Raw genomic sequence first — 20,421 nt, 5'->3', positions numbered from 1 at the left:
ACCCCAGCTGCATGGGTTCACCCCCAGACAAGTCATCCCCAGGAGGCGTGGGAGGAGAGGGAGGCACGGGTGGGACAGCAAACGTAGGCACCAATCTGTTAGAAGACCTCCGCAGGTTCTCCTTAAAGGAAGGTCTCTCCCTGAGTCTGGTGTCAATCAAAATCAGGAAAGAAATAAGAGACTCAAGCTCAACTGGTAGGTCCTTAGCTGCAACCTCATCCTTCAAGGCATCCGAGAGACCATGAGAGAAAGCAGCGACCAGAGCCTCATTATTCCAGCCCACCTCTGCTGCCAGGGTACGAAACTCAATGGCGTATTCAGCTACGGATCGTGAACCCTGTCTGATGGACATAAGGAGCTTCGCAGCAGAGGCAGCACGAGCCGGCACATCGAATACCTTCCGAAGAGAAGCAACAAAACCGGAAAACTCGGCAACCACCGAATTGTTGTTCTCCCATAAAGGGCTGGCCCAGGCCAAGGCTTTGTCCGAGAGCAGCGAGATCAAGAAGCCCACCTTTGATCTCTCAGTAGGAAAGGCATGTGGCAGCAACTCGAAATAAATGCCCACCTGGTTAAGGAAACCTCGGCACTGAGTTGGCTCTCCCCCAAAGCGCTGTGGAAGAGGGGCAGAACCGGTCATACCCCGAAACACCGCAGGCGCAACAACAGGTGTCGGGGTAGACTCTGGCGCAACAACCGGAGCGGCAGTAGGAGCGAGCCCAGGAGCGACAACCGACCCATCGGCAACGGGAGCGAAATGAGCCGTGCGTTCAAGCAGGGTTTGCAACGCCACAGCGAACCGACCCAACAGGTGATCCTGCTGATCAAGTCTGGCAACCAGCGTGGGTAGCGAGGATGGCCCTGTACCGTCAGAATTCATGGCTTGGTCCTAATGTCACGGAACCATGAACCAGACGTACAACAAGAGATAAGTGAAAATAAGAAGGCTTTATTGAAAATAAAGCTGTAAAGCAAAAGTCCAAACGGATGGTGAAACCGAGCAGAGTCTTTGCGAAGCCAGAGGTCAGGAACCAGAAGGGTAGTCAGACGAAGCCAGGATCAAGAACCAGCAGGGTAGTCAGACGAAGCCAGGATCAGGAACCAGCAGGGTAGTCAGACGAAGCCAGGATCAGGAACCAGCAGGGTAGTCAGACGAAGCCAGGATCAGGAACCAGCAGGGTAGTCAGACGAAGCCAGGATCAGGAACCAGCAGGGTAGTCAGACGAAGCCAGGATCAGGAACCAGAAGCAGCAGCAGTCTTAGAAGCATGTGAACACAAGAGGACCAAGCAAGGAACTGAAGCCACAGACCTCCTATATATATGAGCTAGGCATCCAGCTCCTCCCAGGGGAAGGAGGAGCCGCAGGGTGGAAGGCTACAAGAAACCCAGGACCCAAGATGGCCGCCAGCACATGTCAAACGAAGGAGAGCAGCAAGCAGGTAAGACCATGACAACGGTGTAGGAATAACAACAGTTTGCATATGTGCCTCCCACTTGCTAAGGAACCAAAAGTAATAGGACAACTGGCTTCTCAGCTGTTCCATGGCTAGGTGTGTGTTATTCCCTCATTATCCCAATTACAATGAGCAGATAAAAGGTCCAGAGTTCATTTCAAGTGTGCTATTTGCATTTGGAATCTGTTGCTGTCAACTCTCAAGATGAGATCCAAAGAGCTGTCACCATCAGTGAAGCAAGCCATCATTAGGCTGAAAAAACAAACCAAACCCATCAGAGAGATAACAAAAACATTAGGCGTGGCTAAAACAACTGTTTGGAACATTCTTAAAAAGGAGGAACGCATCGGTGAGCTTAGCAACACCAAAAGACCCGGAAGACCACGGAAAACAACTGTAGTGAATGACTGAAGAATTTTTTCCCTGGTGAAGAAAACACCCTTCACAACAGTTGGCCAGATCAAGAACACTCTCCAGGAGGTAGGTGTATGTGTGTCAAAGTCAACAATGAAGAGAAGACTTTACCAGAGTGAATACAGAGAGTTCACCATAAGATGTAAACCATTGGTGAGCCTCAAAAACAGGCCCTGTGTCTGACTAAAGTCATATATCTGAGAATATACAAAACATTTACTTGGTATATTTATTGTCTTGAGCAGTGGAAATAAGACTTGGATTAAAAGTTTAGCTGCAGAGATTAGTCATGTGAGAAAGTCAGACCTGTTGTATGGTGCTTGCACCCAGGATAAAATCAGCTCTGGAAAGAACTGTATTTCTAAGGAGCTGATTCCCTAATTTTCTGCTCCATCTTGCCCCAAAAAACAATCAAATCTGTATACAAAAAACCAAATATGAGACACTGAAACAGGGACTGAGTGACAACTGCAACAAACATCCATAGGAGCCAGCAGAGGTCTTTTAAAGAATACAGGTGTGTTATACCACTGGGTTAGTAAATTGATGATTTAGTTCTGTTTTCTAGGTTTTAAGGTATATTGTGTAGCCCTGCAAGGCAAAATCTAGAGAGCAGCTTTGAGGGAAGTTTAGGAAGAAGTAAGAAGTTTTGCAACCAGTTATGCTCGTGTACGGGGAGATTGATCTTTCTACTCAGAAATCTACAGTGCTGTCTAGAGGACAATTTCTGTATTAAGGAAAAGTGGTGAGTTTGGAGCTGGAGAGGGTTTTTACAACATCACTAAGCTGGTATCTTCTGAAGACTGATCTTAGGGCAGTTTCTGTAAAGGTACTCCAGGGAAGTATAACATCCACTGGATTTCCGAGCAGAAGGGAAATAGGTGTTAGGGCATCAGATGGAATAGGGAGGATCAAGAAACATGTTGGGCTTGAAAGGACTGCTACACTAGCGTCTTGTGATGGTGCTATAGATTTGTTCCTTGATGGATTTAATACATGGTGCCCACAAATAGAGAAGGTTGTTTTGTCCTTTAAATTGTCTTCTATTGTATATCTAAATGGTGTGTTAAATGAGATACTAACTGAAGGATGGTTGGCCTTGTAGCACGTGGGTATGTCAGGAAGTGCGAACCCACCTTTTGTTTTAATTCAATTAATTGTGAATAAGCCAAACATGAGTGCTTGTTATTCCAAAGAAATTTTATAAACAAGTTGTGGATAATTTTTGTGGATTGGGACTGTCTGCAGTACATAAAAAGCTTGGGAAAGATATTATGGAGTTTTCTGATTTTGGATAACAAGGGGGAAAAGATTGATGTGATGGGAAGGCAGGATCGGGCATACTATGGATACCATAGCATTTTATTGCAGAGACTGGCCAGCTAAGGCTACTTTCACACTGGCTTCACGTTTTGGCTTTCCGTTTGTGAGATCCATTTCAGGGCTATCACAAGTGTTCGAAAAACGGATCAGTTTTGCCCTAATGTATTCTGAATGGAAAAGGATCCGCTCAGAATGCATCAGTTTGCCTCTGTTCCGTCTCCATTCCGCTCTTGAGGCGGACACCAAAATGCTGCTTGCAGCGTTTTGGTATCCGCCTGACGATGCGGAGGCAAATGGATCCGTCCTGACACACAATGTAAGTCAATGGGGACGGATCCGTTTTCACTGACACAATATGGCACAATAGAAAACCGTTTTGGCTATGTTAAAAATAATACAAACCGATCCGTTCTGAACGGATGCATGCGGTTGTATTATCTGAATGGAAGCGTTTGTGCAGATCCATGACGGATCCACACCAAACGTGAGTGTGAAAGTAGCCTAAAAGAAGAATTAGTTTTAAAGTTGGCTACTTTCTGGATACTTGTAACCAACTTGTATATGAGATGACTATATGGCACTAATTAATATAGTCATTGGTGATATCTGTGTCATTTTCTATATTTTTTCTAAATCATATCTCCTTATTAGGAAAATATTCTGCTCTGTCCACATAGAGGTCCTGTCCATAAGATGCCGGCTGATGGATGGTCATGTGACCAGACACATCACTCAGCCTCCTCTATTCTAGAACACTGCACTCCTAACAAGTACAGATGGCCGGTGCAGTATATTTTAATGGAGAAGACATCTCATGGAACTGGTTTGCCTTGTCACATGACTGTAAATCGGCAGCCATTTTATCAGCAGACCTCTGTAGGGAAAGCACAGACCTGAAAAAATAAGGGGACATACCTTTTGAAATATAGAAAATAGCACAGAATTCCAAAGGATATATTGGTGCCATATTGTCATCTTACAAACACACTGGTCAGCAGTAACCAGAAAGTGGCCAACCCGTTTAAAAAACTAGATAATTCTTTATGAGATATTTAAAACTTCCGCTTTACTCACATTGATTTTAAAATGTGAAGCTTCCTCAAAACCTTTGAATAACTGTAGTATATATGGGTTGCTTGAGATGAATTATTCATGAGAATTAGCAAGTTCTCCTCAAATGCTACTGTGGTTAGTGTAAATGAACCTCATTGAATGATCTCATTCCTACAATGTTGGGGTTTTCTAATTTTCTTGATGACAATCTTCAAACCTATAATAAATATAAAAGGTGAAGGAGGCCAACCCTGGCTTGTAACATTTTTGATCTGGAATAGATCAGAAAGGGTGTCATTAACTATAATTCTAACCTGTGGTGTTTGATAGAATGAAAAACTGTGGTGATAAATGTTTTGGAAGATTCTCATATATACTACTGAAAGACCTAATCCGGCAAATTACATTGGCATCAGTTCCCAGAAGGATAAGGGGAATATTGTGTTGGTTTGTGGATAGAGTTGATGATTCTTGCAGTGTTAAAATTTCCTTCCCTCTCAAGTAGTCACTCAACCTAATCAGGTACTATTAATTATTCAAATAATTTGGACACTTGATATGCTGGTATTTTGACCTACCATTATAAATCAGTGTTAAGGAAGAAGTGTCACGGTGCAGTTCACTGTGACATGTGGCCGTGTAGGCTGGCTGCATGCCCTCTCGGGTACTGGTTGCAGGCTGACTCCTGTGTATGCTGGTTGCTTGGGGCTGCGTGCTGGCTGCGGGTTTGTGTGTAGCCTGTGTTTGTGGCTTCCCTGTCTGTATCTCTGTGGTTCTTGTCACCAGTGCCGTGCAGGATGGCTGCATGCGCTTTGTGTACTGTCTGTGGGTGTTCCCATGTATGCTGGCTCTGCGATGCATGCTGGCTGCAGCCTCGTGTGTGAACTGTGGCCTGTATTGTTTGTTCTATGGTTCTGGTTATCCTGGTTTTGATGGGGTTAAGTTTCCCTGGTCTGTTCCTGGGTGTGTCTTATCAGGTGCCCTCGTTAATCTAGCTAAATCTATCTGTGAGCTGTGGGGCTTGGGGTCAGTCTGTCTTTTGTCTTGCTGGGTGTAGCCTCTTGCTGCTGACCCAGGGGGTTTTGCGATCTGCCCTTCTGTGTGGCGTTGCCTGGTAATGCATTGTTGTTGCTTTGTCTGATCTTCTGTACGTGTCCTGTGATGATGTTATCCTTGTCCATGCCTTGCCTGTTCTTCTGTACCTCTTCTGTGTCCTGATCCTGTCTGTTTCATGTTTAGCCTAGCAGTGCTCTAACTGCGTCTGATAGCTTGGCAGTGCTAAACTGCTTCTGATCCTTTTCTATGTCCAGCCTGGCAGTGCCTACTGCTTCTGATCTAGTCCATTCCTTGTCTGTCCTGCAGTGCCTTACTGTTTCTATTCCTGTGTTTGTCCTGCCATTGTGAGAGGGCTCCAGGGTTTTCTGGAGGGAGGATCTCTTGTCTGTGTGCAGCTCTGCCTGAGACCAACATGCTTCCATTCCGCTTGGGGTTCAGAAATCTGCTTCTGTGCTGGTTCCCTGTTTTTTGTCTGTTGGATGTCCAGTGTTTTGTTTGGGTTCCAGTCCTGTTGTCCGTGGTTCTCCGCAGGTAGCAGCCAAGTGTACGGGGACCTTCCTGGAGGTGTGACCAGTAAGCCCTCAACCCAGTTCATCCCCACCACCAGGGGCTCTGTGAAGAACTGGGCTCACTGGCTCTCCGCCCTCTCGGTTTTGTCTCTGGTCTTCGGTGCACTTGGTTCTGTAGTAGTTCTACCACTATTGCCTAACCTACATATTGTTACTGTTAATGTTCTTTTATTACATGTGTAATAAAGTACTCTGTTGGTCCCTGGTCTGTTTCTGCCTGTTTCCTGTTTGCAAGATGTCCTGGAGCTCTGCCTTGAGCCCCCAGCACGTGACAAGGAGATAGGTCTATAGATCACACGCGGTTCTTCATCCTTGCCTGTCTTGAGGCTAACCGTGATTAATGGTTCCAGTGACTATTGTGGGAATTTGTCCCCAACAAGAATTTAGTTGCACACTGTGAGGAATTGTGGAGTGAGGAATTCTGTGAACTTTTTATAGTAAAATATGGGAAACCATCTGGGCCAGGGGATAGATGGGAGCATTTCAAGGATCACTTGAAGAGTAAAAGGAGAAGTGAGACTAATGTGTGCTTTTCGAGGAAGTTTTGGCAAGTGTATAGAGTCTAGGAACATATTTATTCATTCTAGTTTAAGTGAGGAGATTAAGATGTTCAGATCAATTTAGATTGCACGTGTTTTCATAAAACATTTTACAGTAAATACATTAGCTATATTTGAATTGTTGGTAACATAGTAATATAGTATATAAGGCCGAAAAAAGACATTTGTCCATCCAGTTCGGCCTGTTATCCTGCAAGTTGATCCAGACTGAACTGGATGGACAAATGTCTTTTTGGTGACTTTGGAATTCATTTATGTTTTTATTGTATGAATAAAATATTTTTTTAGACACTCTGGAATGTAATTCAGTTGAATAAAATTCAGCAATGGCTTGGAAAACTGCCCACTCTGTTTAGTGTCAGAAAATGGTGTTTCTTTCAGGACCCAAGTCCAAGTTGTCCAAGAGAGAAAGCCGAAGAATACCGTTATAGAAGTCAGGGCATGGTCAGAGGCAGTTATATAGCCTATTTATATTGTACTACTTTGTAAGTGTCTCTTAGAGATAAATATGTAATCTATACAGTTATATAAATGTTGAGTGTCTTAATCTGAAACAGAGATGGCCTTTATCTGTTTTTTTCTATCACTTCTTGTGAACTAGAGGCCATTTTGAAGTTCAGCCTTAGGTTACACCACTGTGATTCTTTACAAAGTTATCCAAGTTGCTTTGAGTATAGGTTTTCTGTAGAGTGGAGTGATCATGAGTCTTACAGTCAGGTCCATAAATATTGGGACATTGACACAATTCTAACATTTTTGGCTCTATACACTTTGAAATGAAACAAACAAGATGTGCTTTAACTGCAGACTGTCAGCTTTAATTTGAGGGTATTTACATCCAAATCAGGTGAACGGTGTAGGAATTACAACAGTTTGCATATGTGCCTCCCACTTGTTAAGGGACCAAAAGTAATAGGACAAAATAATAATCATAAATCAAACTTTCACTTTTTAATACTTGGTTGCAAATCCTTTGCAGTCAATTACAGCCTGAAGTCTGGAACGCATAGACATCACCAGACGCTGAGTTTCATCCCTGGTGATGCTTTGCCAGGCCTCTACAGCAACTGTCTTCAGTTCCTGCTTGTTCCTGGGGCATTTTCCCTTCAGTTTTGTCTTCAGCAAGTGAAATGCATGCTCAATTGGATTCAGGTCAGGTGATTGACTTGGCCATTGCATAACATTCCACTTCTTTCCCTTAAAAAACTCTTTGGTTGCTTTTGCAGTATGATTTGGGTCATTGTCCATCTGCACTGTAAAGCGCCGTCCAATGAGTTCTGAAACATTTGGCTGAATATGATCAGATAATATTGCCCGAAACACTTCAGAATTCATCCTGCTGCTTTTGTCAGCAGTCACATCATCAATAAATACAAGAGAACCAGTTCCATTGGCAACCATAAATGCCCACGCCATGACTCTACCACCACCATGCTTCACTGGTAAGGTGGTATGCTGGATCATGAGCTGTTCCTTTCCTTCTCCATACTCTTTTCTTCCCATCACTCTGGTACAAGTTGATCTTGGTCTCATCTGTCCATAGGATGTTGTTCCAGAACTGTGAAGGCTTTTTTAGATGTTGTTTGGCAAACTCTAATCTAGCCTTCCTGTTTTTTAGGCTCACCAGAAGTTTACATCTTGTGCAGAACCCTCTGTATTCATTCTGATGAAGTCTTCTCTTGATTGTTGACTTTGACACACATACACCTACCTCCTGGAGAGTGTTCTTGATCTGGCCAACTGTTGTGAAGGGTGTTTTCTTCACCAGGGAAAGAATTCTTCGGTCATCCACCACAGTTGTTTTCTGTGGTCTTCCGGGTCTTTTGTTGTTGCTGAGCTCACCGGTGCATTTCCTTCTTTTTAAAAATGTTCCAAACAGTTGTTTTGGCCACGCCTAATTTTTTTGCTATCTCTCTGATGGGTTTGTTTTGTTTTTTTCAGCCTATTGATGGCTTGCTTCACTGATAGTGACAGCAATTTGGATCTCATCTTGAGAGTTGACAGCAACAGATTCCAAATGCAAATAGCACACTTGAAATGAACTCTGGACCTTTTATCTGCTCATTATAATTGGGATAATGAGGGAATAACACACATTTGGCCATGGAACAGCTGAGAAGCCAATTGTCCCATTACTTTTGGTTCCTTAACAAGTGGGAGGCACATATGGAAACTGTTGTAATTCCTATACCATTCACCTGATTTGGCTGTAAATACCCTCAAATTAAAGCTGACAGTCTGCAGTTAAAGCACATCTTGTTTGTTTTATTTCAAATCCATTGTGGTGGTGTATTGAGCCAAAAATGTTGATATTGTGTTGATGTCCCAATATTTATGAACCTGACTGTATGTCCTCCATTTCTGACCATTTTATTATGAAGAATACTGGTAGCACAGAAGGCTCAGGCAAGTGTATTGGGCTAAACTAGCTGACTTGCATGTGTGCAGTAGATTACTTTCTTCCCGAGAAAGTGATTTTACTCTGAGTTAACTGGATGGAAAAAATAGCTACTATTTTAATTGCATAAGAGATCAGTGTTTGTTCAGTGGTGGGCCTCTGAGAAGGGTAGATCTAGGTAGTATTCCGGCTCTTGGTTGGTGTACAGCTATCTTAGATCTGGTGTGCTGGCTATTTTAAGCAGGCGGGTGTTGTTAATGGTGTAAGGGAAATGGCCTGACACTGACCTTAGCCCCATGGAAAAACAATCCAAAAAAAGGTAATATTCTTATATTCCATATGAAAGAACTAAATCAGAACTTTTTTTTTTTACCTAAGGGTAAAGTAGGTGATAAAGCTGGCTACTTTCCAGCTAACTTCATAATTCGTGTGCGAGCTGGTGAGAGAGTGTACAAAGTAACCCGATCTTTCGTGGGAAATAAAGAAATTGGACAGATAACACTAAAAAAAGACCAGGTAAGATATAGTGCAGTCATTTCTATATATACTAATTATAGTGGTACATATTATTGAGCTTTGTCTACTGAGGTTTTTTTTCTCTGATTTAAGTCCTCTTCCGTTCCGTTATTCCACAAAACATATCCGTATGGTTTCCATATGCAATCCGTTTTTTGCGGATCGGAAACAGAAACCGTAACTTATTAATCACCAAACACATGAGCAATATGGGATGGGCATAGCATTTCTACAGTATGGATCCGCAAAATACGAATGACATACGGATGTGTTCCGTGTGCGTTCTGTATTTTTTGCGGACCCATTGACTTGAATGGGGCCTTGGACCGTGATTTGCGGACAATAATAGGACATGCACTACTTTTTTGCGGAACGGAAATACAGAAACTGAATGCACACGGAGTACCTTCCATTGTTTTTGCGAACCCATTGAAGTGAATTGTTCCGCATACAGTCTGCAAAAGAAAAAAAACGGAATGGAAGCGGAAAGAAAATACGTTCGTGTGCATGAGCCCTAAGACTATTTAAAATACTCTACATCCGCATTCAATGGTCAGGATAAAATCTGCAATAAATGCTCCAGAATTACAGAAACTCTTTATAATATATACAGTAGCTATGCACATCGTATCATAATGGCTGGTGTTATTGTGGTTTTAATTGTTTAGAATTAATGGGCTTTTCCCAGATTAGAAAATGCAGTCCACTGGTTTTCTAAACAGAGCTCCACTCTTGTTCAGGGGTTGTGTCTGGTATTTGAACTCCAATAGAAGACACAGTCCATGGACACAGGTGGCTCTGTTTCAGGCCTCCTGCACACGGCCGTTTTTTTTCCCCGTTTACTGGCCGTTTTTTGCGTTTCGTATACGGTCCGTATACGGAACCATTCATTTCAATGGTTCCGCAAAAAAAACGGAATGTACTCCGTATGCATTCCGTTTCCGTATTTCCGTTTTTCCGTTCCGTTTTAATATAGAACATGTCCTATTATTGCCCGCAAATCACGTTCCGTGGCTCCATTCAAGTCAATGGGTCCTCAAAAAAAACGGAACACATACGGAAATGCATCCGTATGTCTTCCGTTTCCGTTCCGTTTTTTGCTGAACCATCTATTGAAAATGTTATGCCCAGCCCAATTTTATCTATGTAATTACTGTATACTGTATATGCCATACGGAAAAACGGAACAAAAACGGAAACACAACGGAAACAAAAAACGGAACAACGGATCCGTGAAAAACGGACCGCAAAACACTGAAAAAGCCATACGGTCGTGTGCAATAGGCCTCAGGGGAAAGAAATACATTCTTTTTTTTCTAATTATGGACAACACATCACCTTTAATTTCAGGGCCAGCTATATTTTAATTTATTCTATGAGTTAATCTTCTTCAGCAACTGATCTTTCTGCTGTGTTCTTCATTCAGATTGTGGTACAGAAAGGAGAAGAAGTAAATGGTTACATCAAAGTCTTGACTGGACGAAAGGTGGGACTTTTTCCTGTAGACTTTCTACAAGAGATATGAGGAAGAAAGAACAACGAGATGACAAATTAAAATAAGAGGAACATGGCAATGACTGACAGTGATTACATCCACCTTTGAGAAGAAACTTCTTTACTGGGGAACAGGGCACACAGCAAATACTATCTGGATGTTGAGAGTTCTTGACAATTTGTTCTTAGCTCTTTAACTCTGGCTGGACTAGAGATGGTATCAACTAGGTGTCAACTAATCCACACTTACATAGTTGACTCTGTTTTGGGGCACTGAGGCATCTACATGTGCTATGAGTCAGATCCCTAGGTATCAGTTACTCCACACTTACATAGTTGAACGTTTTTTGGGGTACTGAGGCGTCTACATGTGCCGTAAGTGAAAAACACTGTAAAATCATTGTGCAATGATTGGTAAACTGGTCACTGGTCTGTTGGTCAACATGCCAGATATTGAGTAGACTTTATAACTTTTCTGACTAGGTGAAATGTTATATTCTGTCAAATTCCCTTCCTTCACACTGTGAAATGAACTATAAATTATGGATATTTTCTGAAATCTCTTCTCCATCTAAGTGCCTTATAAGAGAGCGATCATTTACACACGTAACAGGTACAGAACACTTTTCTTCTTCATGTAGCAATTACTGTTTTAGTTTTTCCGCTTTTTTAGCTATGCAGTTTAAATACACATAGTAGAAATGGAAAATGTAATATTTCTTTTAATGAATAGTTTGCATTCTTTTAAAGCATTAGAATTTCTCCTTTTATTAAATGTCTCTCTTTTTTTAGTTTCTGCTTGCTTTAGGTTCGTAGCTTTAGGGCTGTTTCACACGAGCAAATTCTGTGCGTGACATCCGCTGCGTGAATGAGAGCCAAGACCCGCTGCAGACAGAAGAAGCACGAAGCATTAACATGATTGATAATGCTCCGTGCCTGTCTGTAGAGATGTCGCGAACATAAAATTTTCCGTTCGCGAACGCGATTTTACGCAAATGTTCGCGAACGGGCGAACCACCATAGTCTTCAATAGACAGGCGAATTTTAAAACCCCTAGGGACTCTTTCTGGCCACAATAGTGATGGAAAAGTTGTTTCAAGGGGACTAACACCTGGACTGTGGCATGCCGGAGGGGGATCCATGGCAAAACTCCCATGGAAAATTACGTAGTTGACGCAGAGTGTGGTAAGTTGAATTCGCAATGCGATTAATATAACCTGCATTAATCGCATTGCGATTACAACTTAGAGCTAAGTTCCTAATGGTTGTATTGCTAGAATTTACGAATATAACGAATATAGCCCTATATTCTCAATCTTCGTTATATTCTAGCAATACAACCATTAGGAACCCAGCTCTAAGTTGAATTCGCAATGCGATTCATATAGCCTGTATTAATCGCATTGCGATTACAACTTAGTCAAATTTGTGACACGGCAGCTTCAGAATGAATCTAAGATGGATGCTGTCCTTGCTTTTTGATAGGAGGTGGGAGGGTCTGGGAGGGAGGGTCTGCTGATTGGCTGGAATGTGTCTGCTGACTGTGAGGTACAGGGTCAAAGTTTGCTCAATGATGATGTATAGGGGGCGGACCAAACATCGCATATGTTCGCCCGCCGCGGCGAACGCGAACAAGCTATATTCACCGGCGAATAGTTCGGGACATCTCTACCTGTCTGTGATCTTTTTACTACAAATTCACAGTGAGATAAGATTGTCACTGTGATTTTGTAAAAAAAAAAGATCACAGAGAGGCACAATCATGTTAATGCTCCGTGCTTCTTCTGTCTGCAGCGGGTCTTGGCTCTCATTCGCGCAGCGGATGTCACGCACGGCATCCGCTCATGTGAAACAGCCCTTAATCATACATCTAAGAGGGCACCACCAGTATATTACTTGTGAGGCTTTTTTATAGTGTTTTTACTATGTTGAAGTGTGTCATAGTTCTAATACTCTCATGGAGGAGTAGATTAGCCATTTAGGGATTTAGGCTAGCAGCCCCCTTGATCAATTAGAACACTTGGAAAAGTTTGAGAAACTGATAAAAATGCATTATATTAACCCAAGTGAAGTGTAGCATGAATTGAATGTTTAGTAAGGGGCCTGTGATCTTTAGTACCCAGAGCTCCTCATCACTATGATTCTGTACCTGCTAAATTCCTATTACAATTGACAGCAATTTTTTTACTCCAAGAATTGAATCTGTTTGCATTCTAGATAAATAAATAATATACCTTTTACTGGAAGAAATGTAATTACTAAATGTCCACATATGATCAAAAACATGAATTAAAAACAACAGCAATAGCAAAAAATACTAACCACGAAGAACTGCAAATGCATTTTTACATTAACAACGAGTCACATTAACAACGAGTCTAGAAAGCATTTATTTCATAAAAGTGACACATTTGCTAACCTTCATCTAAAGTTCCCATTTCAGTTACTGTATGCACTTGAGATTTGTACGTTTTCTGTTATTTATTAATACACTTTTTGTTAAATTGTATCAATGTGCTGCTCTTTACAATGGAGGCTGAATGACATCAATGCATCAAATGTTTACACGAGGGACAGGAAACACCTCGTATCATGCAGAACTCCAACTTTTCCTGAATGTGGATTGTGTTTTACTTAAGACCACTTTACATTTGGTGCCAATTATAATGAGGTTTCATACCATATAACAAAAGCTTTAAGGTTTCCCCCGCATAAATAGCATTTATTCCCTGTCCAAAGGATAGGTGATAAATGTATTATCGTCAAGGGTCTGATCAGCGATAGCGAGAATGGGGGCCCCAGAGTCCCCTGTGTGGACTGTACTGTACACATGTGACCACTACTCCATTCATTGTGTATATGACTACAGAGTACAATGCTCAGCTATCTCTGTCAGTCTCATAGTCCGTAAATGGAGAGTGGTCATGCACGCACACTGCTGCTCCATTCACACAGGGGACTCCTGGTCTCATGATTGCTGTGGGTCCCAGCAATCATATATTTATGACCTACAGTACAGACCAAAAGTTTGGACACACCTTCTCATTCAAAGAGTTTTCTTTATTTTCATGACTATGAAAATTGTAGATTTACACTTAAGGCATCAAAACTATGAATTAACACATGTGGAATTATATACATAACAAACAAGTGTGAAACAACTGAAAATATGTCATATTCTAGGTTCTTCAAAGTAGCCACCTTTTGCTTTGATTACTGCTTTGCACACTCTTGGCATTCTCTTGATGAGCTACAAGAGGTAGTCCCCTGAAATGGTTTTCACTTCACAGGTGTGCCCTGTCAGGTTTAATAAGTGGGATTTCTTGCCTTATAAATGGGGTTGGGACCATCAGTGGTGTTGAGGAGAAGTCAGGTGGATACACAGCTGCTAGTCCTACTGAATAGACTGTTAGAATTTGTATTATGGCAAGAAAAAAGCAGCTAAGTAAAGAAAAACGAGTGGCCATCATTACTTTAAGAAATGAAGGTCAGTCAGTCAGCCGAAAAATTGGGAAAACTTTGAAAGTAAGGGCTATTTGACCATGAAGGAGAGTGATGGGGTGCTGCGCCAGATGACCTGGCCTCCACAGTCACCGGACCTGAACCCAATCGAGATAGTTTGGGGTGAGCTGGACCGCAGAGTGAAGGCAAAAGGGCCAACAAGTGCTAAGCATCTCTGGGAACTCCTTCAAGACTGTTGGAAGACCATTTCAGGGGACTACCTCTTGAAGCTTATCAAGAGAATGTCAAGAGTGTGCAAAGCAGTAATCAAAGCAAAAGGTGGCTACTTTAAAGAACCTAGAATATGACATATTTTCAGTTGTTTCACACTTGTTTGTTATGTATATAATTCCACATGTGTTAATTCATAGTTTTGATGCCTTCATAGTCATGAAAATAAAGAAAACTCTTTGAATGAGAAGGTGTGTCCAAACTTTTGGTCTGTACTGTATGCTGTGGAAAGCCCCTTTAACTCCAGAATACAACCACACAGTTTGATTAGTATGGCACACCTTAGTAAATATCTACCTGTCTTTCTCTTCTTGATTTATTCTGCAGGTGTTAGTAGTAGCAAAAAAAATAAAAATACCGGTATTTTATTTTACTAACAGACACGACCGGAGGTCAAGGAGTAGTAGGTTCAGATGTCGGAGACGAGGAGGAGATAGCATGGATGAATAATATATAGATTATATATTGACTTGTGAGTCATTTCTGTATTAGTGATGAGGCACATAATTCGTATATTATGTACAGTGAGGCATAAGAGATTTTAGTAACTGAAGTAAAAGAAATTTTAAAAAAAGACTCCACAAAAGAGAATTTTTTTGCATCAACGTATGTAAATTATATATGAAAATATCACAACTGTTACATTTCATTTCATAGCTTCTTAAATACCAGTTTTTATTATTTATTTTTTCTTTAAATGAGATGTTATTGTGCTCAAGACTTTAGCTTTAAACTTCACACACATTACCTTTATGGATCCCTAATACAGCACCCCTAGGCGTTTACAGGGCCCTGCTGTACCTCTATATGTCTACAATTTCATAACAGGTGGAGCAATTGTTATCTAGAAGCATTACTCCTAGGCTGGGTTCACTTAAAAAAAGATCGCTTCAAAAACAGCGTGTGTGAATACAGCCTAAATCCATAAAGAAGCCAACTTACCAATTTGATATCATATAGCAAATGATACTAACCCTTACCAATAAGTCCTCATATCCACATACCATTGTATGTACTGTATAAAACATCAGCAGACCTTTCAATGGCAATGTGAATGTTCTTATCATTTTAAGTGTATGTATTTCCCAATAAAAGTCCTTATTAATTTTTTGGCCCATCATTTTACTGGTTTCATTTGCATGAATTCCACAGTGATATTTGTCTACTGTCTGTAATAAATGAGTTCCAATTTTCCTATGAAGCCCCCTGGGCTTTGGCTGAAGATGAAGACACCAGCCTTGAAAGCACATTTTGATAATTAAAGCACACAGGTATTTATAGAACATTCCTTGAGTGCCGAAAACCGATCACTTATTAAGTGAAGTCCAAAATAAGCACATGCCCTTGTGACTTTACCAGCTGCTCCGAGTCTATTGCCAGTAACAGCTTACAATAAGACCTCAATAAAACCAGTTCGAAATTCCAGTCGCTGATGACTATAGAGTGAACACTTTTCCAAATCCCCTCTAGTTACCAGACGGAGAGTCACGCTTCCTATTTTAATGGGAGGAGAAAAGGGAAGCGATAATCTTCACATACTTTCAGTTGATATTGACAGCTGAGGTTTTTAAGGCTAAGGCTACACTATGTGTGGAGTCATTAGAAAAGAAATGATCTGCGTCATCTTCTGGCTGAAGTCTAGTCCCCTGGTGTCAGCTAAACTTGTAATATGTTCTGCCCTGGACGTGAGATGCATTTTTTCCATTGGAAAATATGAGTGATGCTTTCTGCAGATACACAAATAAATACCTGCGGAGATTTAGAGGTACAGAACTGGTGTGATTGATTGCTTGATGCTGTGAGGAACAGTGTGGCTATAAAAGTCTCTTCATATTGTATACACCAGTGTTTCTCAATGTTCCTGTGCTCAGTTCCTATGCCCTACTAAAATGACATGGTATTACCCGCATATTGCTATGAACTGACCCCTACTCCCTTTTTAAAGGGTTTTCTGAGATTTTAAAAAGCCTGGCACAGAGCAGAGGGTGGTATAAATGAAAGTCAAAAATGCTAAGTTTTGAATGCCCCGCCAGTTCGGCACCACGTTCTGGTCCCAGTCATTTCTGTCCCTGCAGTGATGACATCACCATAACATCCATAGTTCACATGACTGCTGCTGCCAATCACTTGCCTCAGTGGTCATGTGTACATGAGCCAGACTCAGGATCTTGCCTGTACCACCTCCTGACAGAGAGAAAAGCCGGGAGTAGAGAAAGGTGACTTATTTTTCGTCTGATCAGAGGTTCGATTTAATTTAGAAGTCGGGGTCTGAATTAATTTTGGAATTTGATCTGGGTTCTAAGTAAGCTTAGATGTCTAGTATGGGGGCCTTAATTAATTTAGAGGTCTGGACTAATATAGAGGGTCTGGTCTGAGGAGATAACCTATTCAGCATCTTGTGTTTCCACACACTAGCTGGCACGATGCAGTTATGGTGCCAAACAGTCAGCAAGAGGCTTCAGACTGCCTGACTAAGGCCAATTAGAGGAGAGTAGGTGAGTATTGTACACTAGTAATTGGGATACTGTCTATATGGAATTTATTTACATGGCAAAACTTTATGTGAGGCAGTGAGGGGGGCACTATGTAATAGCAAATGGCAAAAGAGCCTGCTTGTCATGGTCTTACCTTCTTGCTGTTCTCCTTCGTTTGACATGTGCTGGCGGCCATCTTGGTTTCTGGGTTTCTTGTAGCCTCCCACCCTGCGGCTCCTCCTTCCCACTGGGAGGAGCTGGATGCCTAGCTCACATATATAGGAGGTCTGTGGCTTCAGTTCCTTGCTTGGTCCTCTTGTGTTCACATGCTTCTAGTCTGCTGCTGCTTCTGGTTCCTGATCCTGGTTTCGTCCGACTACCCTGCTGGTTCCTGATCCTGGTTTCGTCCGACTACCCTGCTGGTTCCTGATCCTGGCTTCGTCTGACTACCCTGCTGGTTCCCGATCCTGGCTTCATCTGACTACCCTTCTGGTTCCTGACCTCTGGCTTCGCTAAGACTCTGCTTCGGTTTCGCCATCCGTTTGGACTTTTGCTTTACAGCTTTATTTTCAATAAAGCCTTCTTATTTTCACTTATCTCTTGTTGTACGTCTGGTTCATGGTTCCGTGACATTAGGACCAAGCCATGAATTCTGACGGTACAGGGCCATCCTCGCTACCCACGCTGGTTGCCAGACTTGATCAGCAGGATCACCTGTTGGGTCGGTTCGCTGTGGCGTTGCAAACCCTGCTTGAACGCACGGCTCATTTCGCTCCCGTTGCCGATGGGTCGGTTGTCGCTCCTGGGCCCGCTCCTACTGCCGCTCCGGTTGTTGCGCCAGAGTCTACCCCGACACCTGTTGTTGCACCTGCGGTGTTTCGGGGTATGACCGGTTCTGCCCCTCTTCCACAGCGCTTTGGGGGAGAGCCAACTCAGTGCCGAGGTTTCCTTAACCAGGTGGGCATTTATTTCGAGTTGCTGCCACATGCCTTTCCTACTGAGAGATCAAAGGTGGGCTTCTTGATCTCGCTGCTCTCAGACAAGGCCTTGGCCTGGGCCAGCCCCTTATGGGAGAACAACAATCCGGTGGTTGCCGAGTTTTCCGGTTTTGTTGCTTCTCTTCGGAAGGTATTCGATGTGCCGGCTCGTGCTGCCTCTGCTGCGAAGCTCCTTATGTCCATCAGACAGGGTTCACGATCCGTAGCTGAATACGCCATTGAGTTTCGTACCCTGGCAGCAGAGGTGGGCTGGAATAATGAGGCTCTGGTCGCTGCTTTTTCTCATGGTCTCTCGGATGCCTTGAAGGATGAGGTTGCAGCTAAGGACCTACCAGTGGAGCTCGAGTCTCTTATTTCTTTCCTGATTTTGATTGACACCAGACTCAGGGAGAGACCTTCCTTTAAGGAGAGCCTGCGGAGGTTTTCTAACAGATTGGCGCCTACGTTTGCTGTCCCACCCGTGCCTCCCTCTCCTCCCACGCCTCCTGGGGATGACTTGTCTGGGGGTGAACCCATGCAGCTGGGGTTTGCTCGCCTGTCCGAGGGGGAGAGGGTACTCCGGAGACGCGAGGGCCGATGCATGTACTGTGGTCTCGGTGGGCATTTTCGGTTGGCATGTCCGAACCGTCCGGGAAACGCTCGCACCTGAGATCCTGTCGGGGGCAGATCTTGGGTGGAGTCTCCTCGTCCCCGGTTTCCCGTGTTGACAAACCACTGATCACTGTTGTCCTCTCCTGGGTCGGGGGCTCGGTGACGACCCAGGCGTTGGTGGACTCTGGTGCTGGTGGTTTGTTCATTGATAAGGTGTTCGCTGCCGCCAATTCCATTCCTCTGCAGGCTCGAGGTTCCCCACTGGCTCTTGAGGCGATAGACGGCAGACCCCTTCTGCCGCCACACGTGACTCATGAGACCCTTCCAGTGGGGATAGCCATTGGTGCCGTTCACAGAGAGTCGGTCTGCCTCCAGGTTATTTCGTCTCCACACTACTCGGTGGTCTTGGGGTACCCCTGGCTCCGGAAGCATAATCCGACTTTCGATTGGAGATCGGCCGAGATCCTCTCGTGGTCACCGCAGTGTGGGGCTAGTTGCATCCATGGGTCTGTCAAGTTGCTGTGTACTTCCTCGGACTCTCTGTTGCCTCCTGAATACGAGGAGTACCGGGATGTATTCGATAAGGTGCGCGCGGTTGCCCTACCTCCGCACCGCCCATACGATTGTGCCATAGAGTTACAATCTGGTGCCGTTCCTCCTCGTGGCAAGGTCTATCCACTGTCGGTAGCGGAGAATGAGGCCATGGAGGAGTACGTGAGGGAGGCGCTTTCACGCGGACACATTCGCAAATCCTCGTCCCCGGCAGGGGCTGGATTTTTCTTTGTGAAAAAGAAGGGCGGTGAGTTGAGGCCTTGCATCGATTACAGGGGTCTCAATCGCATCACGATCAAGAACGCTTACCCGATACCCTTGATTTCCGAGCTGTTCGATCGCCTTAAAGGGGCCACGGTCTTTACCAAACTCGACCTGAGGGCGGCATATAACCTGGTAAGGATCAAGGCGGGCGATGAGTGGAAGACCGCGTTTAACACCAGGACCAGTCATTATGAATCCTTGGTTATGCCCTTTGGGTTGTGCAATGCGCCCGCAGTCTTTCAGGAATTCATCAACGATGTTTTCCGTGACCTGTTGCAGCAGTGTGTGGTGGTCTATTTGGATGACATCTTGGTATATTCTGAATCCATGGAGGCCCACATTCTGGATGTCAGACGAGTGTTGCAACGGTTACGAGAGAACAAGCTGTTCGGTAAGCTTGAGAAATGCGAATTTCACCGATCCCAGGTAACCTTCTTAGGTTACATCATTTCCGCTGAGGGGTTCTCCATGGATCCTGAGAAGGTTTCGGCTGTCTTACAGTGGCCCCAGCCCAGTGGTCTTCGTTCCCTGCAGCGCTTTTTGGGCTTCGCCAATTATTATCGGAAGTTCATCAGGGACTTTTCCATGCTAGCCAAGCCTCTCACGGATCTGACCAGGAAGGGCAGTAATTCCCAGGTCTGGCCGCTCGAGGCCATCCGAGCTTTTGAGGCTCTAAAGTCCGCCTTTGTGTCGGCTCCGATTCTGTCGCATCCCAACCCTGGGTTGCCCTTTGTCCTCGAGGTGGACGCGTCTGAGACGGGAGTAGGCGCCCTTCTGTCTCAGCGTAGAACACCAGAGGGTCCTCTGCTTCCTTGTGGGTTTTACTCCCGGAAACTGTCTTCCGCGGAGTGCAACTATCAGATTGGTGACAGGGAGTTATTGGCCATCGTGCAGGCCCTTAAAGAATGGAGGCACTTGCTCGAGGGTTCGGTGGTTCCGGTCCTCATCCTGACGGACCACAAGAATCTGACC

The 20,421-nt window shown here is 43.7% G+C and overlaps 1 protein-coding gene across 1 annotated transcript in view; it reads left to right on the top strand.

Annotated features, from left to right (window-relative positions):
• The window catches only part of STAC3 (SH3 and cysteine rich domain 3), a 149,665-nt gene extending 137,928 nt beyond the window's left edge, over positions 1-11,737 (top strand). The window contains exons 10-11 of the mRNA XM_040425721.1: positions 9,207-9,344; positions 10,771-11,737. Coding sequence (XP_040281655.1) covers positions 9,207-9,344; positions 10,771-10,869 — 237 coding nt within the window. The 3' untranslated portion in view covers positions 10,870-11,737. The remainder of the gene's footprint in view (positions 1-9,206; positions 9,345-10,770) is intronic.
• Positions 11,738-20,421: the final 8,684 nt, after the last annotated feature.

This window comes from Bufo bufo, chromosome 3 (assembly GCF_905171765.1).
Source record: "Bufo bufo chromosome 3, aBufBuf1.1, whole genome shotgun sequence".
In the NCBI taxonomy this organism is placed as follows: Eukaryota; Metazoa; Chordata; class Amphibia; order Anura; family Bufonidae; genus Bufo; species Bufo bufo.
The sequence above is the reverse complement of the archived record's forward strand: the minus strand, read 5'-3'. Positions and strand labels throughout refer to the sequence as shown.